At 36.3% G+C, this 10817-nt stretch overlaps 1 protein-coding gene across 8 annotated transcripts in view; it reads left to right on the top strand.

The window, feature by feature from the left end:
- Positions 1–6462, top strand: part of LOC107870950 (CBL-interacting serine/threonine-protein kinase 9) — an 18848-nt gene extending 12386 nt beyond the window's left edge. For 2 of the 8 annotated variants that reach the window (XM_016717662.2, XM_016717661.2), the window contains 6 exons: positions 4022–4126; positions 4459–4575; positions 4700–4756; positions 5566–5640; positions 5728–5810; positions 5955–6462. In XM_016717662.2, the coding sequence (XP_016573148.1) occupies positions 4022–4126; positions 4459–4575; positions 4700–4756; positions 5566–5640; positions 5728–5810; positions 5955–5961 (444 nt within the window). In that variant the 3' untranslated portion in view covers positions 5962–6462. Of the gene's footprint in view, positions 1–3541; positions 3740–4021; positions 4127–4458; positions 4576–4699; positions 4757–5565; positions 5641–5727; positions 5811–5954 lie in introns of those variants that run through there. The other 6 variants (XR_007056030.1, XR_007056032.1, XR_007056031.1 and 3 more) reach the window with 4 other exon arrangements.
- Positions 6463–10817: the final 4355 nt, after the last annotated feature.

Here is a 10817-nt window from a genome sequence, read left to right as displayed (position 1 = left end):
TTAGTAAGTTAAAAAATGCAAGTAAAATAGATAAGAGATAAAGCAATGTGGAGCCTTAGGCTCTAGCGAGGCTATGAGTTCCACGTCCAAATATTCGGTCTTAGCTCCGATGATGTTTCAAAAAAAAGAATCCTTAAAGAACAGAAAGCTAAGTAAAATGACAGAAACTTGATAGTCAAGAATAGAAGTGTTGATGTTGCCTTTCTGGATCCCTTTACAAATGAAGGAATAAACTATTTATAGTTTATAAGGATAGGGTATCAACCAATAAGAAAGCTTTACTCGAGCCCTAAAGTACTAAGACCAATGAATGTAGGTAACATTGTAATGCCACAGTGATTCCAGCTAATATTACTACCATGCTGAGGCAACCTACACGATGGCGTTCACGTATCTGTCCTTCTAGTCTTTTTGGCCAAGCATGGGTCCCCTCTTTTACATGTCTTCAGCTTATCCCCGGCAGAATTCTCTCTCTTGACCGAGGATGTTTCTTCTGAAGGTTAGTCTCTCCATCTCTTGGCTTCCATTTCGATTCTATCACCATGTGTCCTCCATTTTTGACGCCCATACTCTAGCTGGTTTAACCTAATACAGATAGGTCCTCCACTTTCCTGTCATGGTACCAGTCATGACTGGGAAGCAGAAAAAGAGACTTGCCGCGCTCTGATGAACTTACTGTCCCTAGTTCACTCCGAGTCTCAAGAAAATGTTTATGCACCTCATTAAATTCGTGTGCCATGTGTTCCTCATCCATTGGTGATGCGCAGCCCCAAGCAGCGAGGAACCCTTACTCCTGATGCCTAAAATTTGGACATTTTCAATTGATTTTAATCCTCTGCAATTTTCTCGAACTTTCACTCATATCTCTGAGCCTTTCTCTGTGACTTTATCTTTTCCTTTGTTCTTTCTATTCTTCTTGCTGCACTTATTTGTCATGTCTCATTGTCCTCTAGCTTCACCAACTTGCCTCCCCAGAAGTGGTTCGAAAAAGAAGGGTTGTGAGAACAACGATGTCATTCCCGAACGCAGCATCGACAATATTGTTCTAGAACTTTTTGTTTCCTGTATGATTTCAATATTCTGCCATGTAACGATTTCGGGAGGAGAGACAGAGCAGTTGGTGATTATGCTTTAATAGAGGAGACTGACATCCTTGGCTAATGGCTCTAGGCTGAGCTACCTATACTTGTCAGCATGTTAAGAGCAAAAGGAAAAGGACAGATAAACAAATAATCACACCAAAGCGTCAAGCCCTTGTGTTAGGATCTGACTGAATGGGTTTCGGGAACCATACTTCTATTATGTGATGGTCGAAACCAACTGTTACGGGCTAATATTGAAGCAATATTCTGAAAGTGAGGGGATATCATCGACTGCAAAGACTTTGGATTTTGATTGCTTCCTTTGCTTGTAAACCCTTGCACCCCCTGATCCTTGTATTTTTTTCTGTCAAGCCATGGTTTGTCCAGGACTTGAGAGCCGACTCCTCTGCTCGATCTTGGCCTCGTATTATTGGATAGGGAGAATAGGGGCTCTGAGATTGGTTTCCAAATGATTTTGGGTCATGTTGCCACTAGTACGGATTTTTTACTAGTTTCCCACTGATTCTTGATTGTTTTCGGGTTGATCTCTCATGTTTGGAGCATTTTGTCATGAGTCCGACAATAATCATCTTCGATGCAGATTTTTGACTCGTAATGATTGTGCACATCGTCCCAGGTTGTGGCCTCAAACTCGGTCAATCTCTCCTTCAACTTATGTGAGATAATTGAACTTTCTGGGTTCCCTTTATGAAAGCCTATGCTGCCTAGTCGTCTGGGACCATTGGCAGATTCATTCTTTCCCTTTGGAACCTTTCTTCGAACTCTCAGAGCAGTTCGGTATCATGTTGCTCTATTTTGGAGATATCTATCCTTCGGGGCTGCACCTTCCTTGTGTTGGTATGCGCTTTGACAAAACTATCTGCAATCATGTTAAAAGAATCAATAAAGTTTTTGAGTAATAGGGAATACCAAATTAATGCTTCGTTCGACAAGGTTTCCCCAAAATTTTTTACCATGACCAATTCTCCTTCTTCTCTTGTTCGGCTGTTCCATTGACAGCCGTTGGAAAGAACAAAATGTGCTCATGCCTCATGGGGTCTGTGTTCCCATCATACTTCGATATATCTGTCATTTTGAACCTCTTTGAGATGGGCTTGGTCACCGCTCTGGCCTTGTAAAGCACCTGGGCTTGGTCACCGCTCTGGCCTTGTAAAGCACCTGGGCTTGGTCACCGCTCTGGCCTTGTAAAGCACCTTTGCATAATTCTTGGAGTCTAGTCTTCTAATGACCGGTGGCGCTCCCAGTATGTGGTTCATCTGGGTATCAGCTCCGAATGATGGGATTTCATCTCTTTTCTTAGCAATTCGATTACCAAGGTGAGAGATGCCAGAATCTCGAGGTTGGCTCCAGTGTCATCAACCACACGTTCTCCCAACCATTTATCAACCTCTAGTCAGTCTTCCATTGTTGTCGGAGCACGCACCTGTTTCCTCCCGAGGTGTTAGAGGTTATCTGAACCATGGTACTCTGCAACTCCACCATCTTCTCATCCTGTGTCTTCTTCATATGCTCCATTATGGTGTCTTGTTTCTTAATGAGCCCCGACAAGATTTCTTTGAGACCTTGCAGATGAGGTTTCCTACATTGAAACCAGGTGTCTCTCGGCAAGCAGATCCTCTTCATCACGGAGGGTGGTTCAATCTGGCACTAGACAGCAGGCAGTGTACCGACCACCCCCTCATTATCTGGCTCATCGTTGGCCTGATTGATATTGTCTCTTCACCGTTGTTTGCCATAGATGGTTCCTGCAGCAAAGCAATAATCAAGCTAATAAGAAAGTAGAGTTTGATGAGTTAATCCAACACATAGTTGCCTGGCCCCACAGTGGGCGACAAAGTGTTTACTGGAAAAGCGGTACAGTTAAATTTATATGAGGTCAAGGACACGCATTATTAGCTCAACTCTTTAGATCCAGTTATTAGTAGCTGAATATTGTGATATGAGTAAAAAATGCAAGTAAATAGATAAGAGATAAAGCGATGTGGAACCTTATGCTCCGGAGAGGCTGCAAGTTCCTTGTCCAAAGATGCCGATATTAGCTGTGTGATGGTTCAAAGTAACGAATCCTTAAAGAACAGAAAGTTAAGTAGAATAATAGAAACTTGGTGTTCAAGAATAAAAGTGGGTGTTGTTATCTTGCTTGGAATTCCAGATTCCTTTACAGATGAAGGAAATAAACTATTTATAGGTTACAAGGATGGCATATCTACCACTAAGAAAGCTCCACTCCAGATGGATATTTTAGGAATATTCATATGAATAAAACTAGTGATTCTCTTCACCTCATTAGTCTGATGAAATGACATGCTCTTGGGCCGAAAGCAGGAAAAGAAGAGTAAAAAAAAACTCACGGAAAACTATATATTGTTCAGTGACGCTGTAGAATTCATGTCTCTTGTTTCCTCTCCTGATGAGTCATTTCTAATCTTTTGTTTCAGAGGATCACTATTCCAGAAAGATTACAAGCCACCACATTTTGAGAAAGATGATGTCAATCTTGACGACATTGATGCCATTTTCTATGGCTCGGACGTAAGTCACATTTTCTTTACACAACCAGTAAACTGTTCAAGAGCTCAAAGCAAGTTCTTTCCATTATTTCCACCGCCTACGCATCGTGCCCCAAAGATTTGCCAGTAAGTTGAGACATGAGATGTTATATTAGTGAGAGACATAATTTCAACTGTTTGAACAATAAACAATAGCCATTTGAGTTTCCCGGGCCTTGAATTTGAGATGAAATTTAAAGCCAGGAACATACAGAAGGGCCATTTTCCTTTTATATTCCTCGAGAAATTTAGTTTAATGTAACTATGGGTGATACAAGTGAAGCTTACTAAGATCGACTGAGAGTTTATAAGCAGTCCTGAGAACTAAACAACCTGTTTGAAAGCATATGCATACTTTTGTTGTTGCAGGATCATCTCGTTACAGAAAGCAAGGAAAAACCTGCTTCTGTCAATGCGTTCGAGCTCATTTCAAGGTCAAAAAGTTTCAACCTAGAAAATTTGTTTGAAAAACAGGTGGGTACTTTTATATTACTAGACATTACTTAACAGCCTGACTGACGTGTCTACGGTATATGATAGTTCAAATTGCATTAGATCAAAAAATAGTTAGACTGAGAAAGAAGCACAGTGTAAGGATGTCTTGTTGTTCGATCTTGGAGCACGATTCTTTGTGTTTTCACTAGATATTTTGCAACACCAATTTAATTGGTTTTGTAACATCAGTACTTTGATATACTGACTTGACAATATATAAAATGTGTCAAACAAGTGTTTATTCTATTTCTCCTTTTATCTGGATTTTGCTGCTAATGCATTTTCTAATTGTATGGATTGGCAAAGTATAGGCCCTTGTCAAGAAAGAAACGCAATTTACGTCCAGGTCCTCTGCAAATGAGATTATCTCCAAAATTGAGGAAACTGCGAGACCACTGGGTTTCAGTGTTCAGAAGAAAAATTACAAGGTAACACCTTGCACCTTCAGTATTGGATGTATGGATTTGACTGATATTAATTGACTCGTGTAAATTCGATCATCTTACAAAGAGTTTTTCTCTTAAAATAATTGTTTACCATCCACTATTCCAGATGAAGTTACAAGGAGATAGGACAGGAAGGAAAGGCCAACTTGCTGTGGCAACAGAGGTGGCTACTTCATTTTTTCTTATAGAAAGTCTTTTAGTTAATTGCTTCGAGATATTAAATGATCTATTGCTGTCAACTAGAGAATAGGAACCTTATTAGGCCTTGGTTTCTTTATCTTCAACAATTTCATTCTTAGGAAAGAAGTCTACTACCGTTGTAGCGTGTGGGATTGTTAACTAAGCTAAAGAAGTGATTTATTTGGGTTGGTTCTTTTGAAGGTGTTGTTATTACAAAGCATTAAAATTAATAATAGTGGATACCCACTGGTAATCAGTCACAGTTTTGCATTTGGTTCAATTATAGATCAAGAAAAGGTTGATATGTGAATGATTATGGTGAGGTGGGCGTCTCTTTGAAACTAAGACCTAAATGTTCTGCTTTAGGAATTATGTAATAGACTATTCATATTGCCTAAAAAAAGATGTCGACAGAAAAAATTAATCAAAGTGGCATTTAGATGCCACTGTAGGAGTTAGGACGAGTGTCTACTTTTTCAACTTTATACAAGTTTAAGTGCCTACTTGTGCACACCCAAAGTTGGAGGGCATATGGGCATGCTTATGTATTCTATGCCTTTTCTTTATAAAGTTCTACAATATAATTTCTTCCTTTTCTTGCTCTTCACGAGGGCATCATAAATGACAGCTTAGAAATGGTATTCTAAATTAAGTTCTTCAATTCTGATGCAATGAATTGGGACAAGAATTGAAAAAGAGATTTGATTCATGATCAGGACTTCATATTCCTTGTTATGGAAATATCACCCCTCTCATTAATGCTAATAGATTGTTGTGTTCTTGTTACTCCAGGTGTTTGAAGTGGCTCCCTCATTGCATTTGGTTGAGCTCCGGAAAACTGGTGGTGACACATTAGAGTTTCACAAGGCACATTCTAGTTTAAATTTCTCAAATAATCTTGATATACTACGTAATCTGAATTCTCATCTATTAATTGGACCTTAAAAATGGCAGTTTTACAAGAACTTCTCCTCTGGATTAAAAGATATCGTATGGACAACTGAACAAACAACCGAACAAACCACTGAAGGAAAAAGGTCTTTCTTGTTTTAATCAACATGATCGGCTTATATATCTTGTATATTGGTTCAATTGAAACTTATATGTTTGTAATTTCTTTCTTGCGAATGTGTTTTCTGTTTCTCTTGGTAATCTGTTTATAATCGATGGTCCTCGTTCAGGTCTTAACAAGCGGCTGTTCCAGCCCTAGAATCAAGCGAGAATTCACAAGATCAGAGATACTTTGTAGATGTATCGCTAGTCCATTGTTTCTGTCTAAATATTATCCATGTATTCAGTACGATAGCGAGATCTTTTGACACCGTTTCCTCAAGATGATATCAGGTCAGCACTCAAAGGGGAGCAAACGTCTCTGCAGTTTCAATACACATGATCCCATAAGATCATACTAACAAGATTTCCATTATGCAAACACTACTGCTCTGGATGATATGCATTGTGAAATGTTTGTCTATTATCAATCCCAGCTTTTGTTTTTTTTTCCTTATCTTAACTAACTTCCCCATATCATGCTAGTATCCCCTTCTCAAATACACGTAATGTTTTGTAGAAAGTTTTGTATTTTTCTATATCCCAAGATGTTCCTAAGATTGTGTAAACAAATGAGTCCTGGGTCATTCATCCATTATGGATTATTTGTATAAAAGTTCTCTTTTCCCTTTGCGATCCCTTTCACAAACGCATACTCCGTCACTCTCATTTTATATGAGTTTTACTATTTAAGAATTCAAACAGTTGCTTCTTTGATTATAATTTTATCAAATTTATTTTACATCCTATGAATCATTAGCTATTATTTATTGTGTAGTTTTATGTAAAAAGAAAAATAAAGGAAGAAGGTTAAGTGTTTTGACCTTCGTTCACAAAAATTGGGATGCAAGGATAGTACCATATTAAGAGCTTGTTTGACCATGAATTTTTTTTCACTTTTTGGAATTTTTTTCTATTTTATGGCAAATTCAACTTCAAGTTGATGTTTGGCCATGAGAATTTCAAACACAACTTGGAGTCGTATTTGGAAAAGTGGAAAACAAAAAAAGTTGTTTTCACTTTTTTTCCATCTTCCTCTCACAAAAATTTAAAAACAATTCCAATTATATCATGGACAAACACAACTCTAACTCCAACTTCAAAAATTTTAGTTTTCATACCAAACGCGCACTAAGTTTCTAAATTTTTTGGGAACAAGTACCTATACATTTTCCATATGAACTCTCTCTTTACATCTTACATCTTATGTTATGGGGTTGTTACATAATTTTTCATCCACTTGTGATTTAATTTTCTTTCTCTAGCTCTTTGACAATTACAATAATAATATATTCAGTGTATTCTTATATAGTGGGGTCTTGGAAGGATAAAGTGCATGCAGTCCATATCACTATCTTAGATGAAGTAGAGAGTGAAAGTAGTAAGAGGGGGTGAATTACTCTTTTTCGATATATCAATCGACTTGCTATTTGAGTCAGCTGACTAACGAGATAGTATTGAGAAAGCTTAAAGAGTATTGAAAATTGTTGAAGGTAAATATGACACCAGATATTTTATTCTAGTTGGTACCCCTTATTGGTCTTACTTCAATCACCTTGGATTACAAGGGATTTTATTAGCTTTTCTTTTAGGTGAATCAAAATATTACAAGGATTAAGTAAAGTTAAAGGTTTTTGCTCACAGTCTTTCTTTTCTTTCTTTTGATACAAGGCCTCACCAACTATGTTTTTCTTTCCTTTTGTTTTTGAATGCACAGTACACTTGTAAGGAATACAACGCTTAATAAAAGTAGAACAAAAAGTTATAGAAGGTCGATATAAGTGTAAATCTCTTCCTTATGCTTCCAACCCTGTAAATAAGTGGGTTTATACTAGCCGTTGGAAGATTTTAAAATGGCAACTCAAGAGATTTGATATTTGAAAATTGGATGTGAAATATCTTCTTTCCAAGAATAAGGTTGGACCACAATTATGGTCCTTGTGATCCGCTATCTTCTTCCTCCAATAACGGGGAATATTAAAGTTTTTTTCCTTATCATACGAGATTTGTTTCCTTCAATATTTCTGGTACTTCTTTTTTTATTCAATGGAATATTTTATTTTGATTGTGCCAAAAATAGCTTTATGATTTATTTGCTTCCTTGTTTATCTTCACAGTTGTCAATCATCAAAATTAGGTCTTAACAATCTTTCCGTTTTTGGGGATGACAAAAAAATATAATGTAGTCAACTTCCCTATTTTTATACTCCCTCTAAGTTGTCAAGCTGATGAATTCCCCTGGAGTAGTTGACTCTATCAACTGAGCTTCTTTAGTTGACTAAGAGACTTAATCAATTCTTCAACCTGTCATTATAAGTTCCTTTCCAAATATTCTTCCCCTTTGACATCTATCAAAAAGGAAGAAAGGACAAAGCAAAGATAGCACACATACATATAAAATGGAGCAACAATTAGCAAAGTTAAAGCAGATAGTGTGAGCTTATGCTCAAGTATAAAACAAAAAATCATTGTTTTAAAGGAACAAAGTATCTAGACATCAGGATTAAGAGGGTCAGCATCATCAGGAGGAATAAATTTGCTAAGAAAATAGGCCAAAGTGTTAGTTATGGCATCCTTCAGATTTGTGAACTGATTGGTGATGACTGCACAAAGAGAGTCAGAGCAAGCATGAATCTTTGTAGCAACTTTGATAGCCTATTTTATCACTTGATCAAGCTTAAGATGAATACGGGCTACGTTTGCACCAGTTTCCTTAGTAGCATCCTTAGCTTTCTCCAACTATAAGTGAGAGGCTAGGATAAGGTCCCTGAGAGCATCCAACTTGGAATCAATATCATCTAAATGAGCAGGGATATCAGGAGTTAGTAGAGGAGAGTGAGGATCGGGAGAAGGAGAAAAATGCATAGATTTAGGAGAGGGAGGAGTACCAATAATACAACTTTCAGACTTAGGAACTCACACACCATGAATGAGAACATAGCCTATGATAATGAAGGCTTTATTGTTGTAGCACTACTTCACAGGTACAGAGGAAACATCCTTCAGAGATGTTGCAGGCTTTAATAGTACGAGTGATAATAAGCCCATAAGAAAGACTGGAAGATCCAAGGATGCCTCAATCATGTAGTTAATAATGAAGAAGGAGATCTTAATTTTGTACTTAAACAGGAGACAATAGGTAAAAAAAGTATCCTATTGGGATAGAGTAGAGAAAGAACCTGTAAGAGGGAGAAAAGTGGTAGCCACAATGCGTGCAATGACCTTAGTTTCAGATGACATATGCTTAGCACCAAGAGTAGATAGAAGGTTATCAGATTTTTCAAGGCAATAAGCCTTTTTCTTGTTTAAAGAGACCATCAAAATCATAGTGTCAAGGATTTTTTGAGGAGGTAAATAAACTAAAGTAAGAGATTCCAAAAATAGAGTAAAACAAGGCATAATCAAGAAAAATACATTTACCTAATACCAAGATTTCTAGCTCATCAAGATTATCATAAAACAGTCAAATTAGGGTTCATAAGCTACTTTTGGAGCATAGAAAAAGAGATTTGTCCAACCTTGGACTTCAAAAAGGGATTAATAAGATAATATAAAGTTTCCAAAAGATCAAGATCAATAATTCTGCCATATACCATTGAGCGTTCTTTCATAGAATAATATAGAGATTCATTAGAGGGGCACCAATAATTAGATTTGACATTGAGGAAACTGTCAAAGTCTAACTTCATCTTTTCTTAGAGCACTCAGAGTCATCAAGAAGAATAGGATGCTTTCTAGAGGAAGAACGAGAAGCATTAAATAAAACATGGAATTATTTTAATCTGATCCTTTAGAATCAATTGAAACATAAGAAGAAGATTTACCTTTTTTTAAAGCGAGATATTTTTAAGAATCCATGGAGGAGGACTTAGGATTTTTGACCATGAGAAAGAGAAGGGAGATGAATGACAAAAAAATAAGAGACAGAACTATATCATGAAGAGATGGAAAGAAAAGATATGAAAAGATGTGAGAGAGGAAGAGAAGGGAGGAACTAAAAAGGTATCTTGATTACCGAATTAGTAATAGTGTGACAATCGCCAAAAAAGGAGAGAAAATATATTAGTCAAGAAAGGTCATTAAATTCAAGTACAACATGCATAGAACTCTCATAATTAAACACACATAGTAAAGGAAAATAAATCAAGGAAAATCTTTTTCAAAAAGGTTTTATAATAATACCAAGAGATTTTTCAAGATTGCAAAATCTTTCTTTAAGAAGAGGTTTTGTAAAATTATTGGCTAACTGAAAATCAGTAGTAACAAAGGATAATTCAATATCACTTTTTAAATAGGATCTCAAATGAAATGATACCTAATATCAATGTGTTTACCTCTAAAATGATATGCATAATTTTTTTTTACAAATAGATGGCACTAGAATTATTACAGAAAATTTTAGTAGGTTTAGAACATATATCAAAATCAATAAGTTGATGAGTCATCCAAAGTAATTAATCACAACACAATCTAATAGATATGTATTCAGTTTCAGTGGTGGAAATTAACACAATTTTATTTCCTACTATTCCAAGAGATAAGAGAGCTTCCTAAAATTGACATGTTTGACTTGTATTTTTTCTATCATTTTTATCACTTGCAAAATTTGCATCTGAAAATCCTTTAAGCTCAAAATCATTAGACTTAGATCGCCATAATCTATAGGATATAGTGTCAATGAGATATTTGATAATACACTTAACCGCAGTCAGATGAGTTTCCTTAAGAGCTGATTAAAATTTAGCACGTTTGCAGATACTAAACAGTGAGGTATAAAAGTAAGTCAATCATACCTTGATACTTAGTTTCATCAACAAACTTACTTCCATTATCAGTAACAAGAATGCATATGGTTCTCATAGAAGTATCGAAGGACTTAGCATCATCCATGCCAAACATATGAAAAAGTTCTTAGGTGTATTTATTTTAACAAATAAAAATTTCTTTAGTTGACTGATGAATTTGTAGTTCCAGAAAGAAGGTTAACTTACCCA

The sequence above is a fragment of the Capsicum annuum genome, chromosome 5, assembly GCF_002878395.1.
Source record: "Capsicum annuum cultivar UCD-10X-F1 chromosome 5, UCD10Xv1.1, whole genome shotgun sequence".
Lineage (NCBI taxonomy): Eukaryota > Viridiplantae > Streptophyta > Magnoliopsida > Solanales > Solanaceae > Capsicum > Capsicum annuum.
This window is presented reverse-complemented; position numbering and strand designations above follow the sequence as displayed.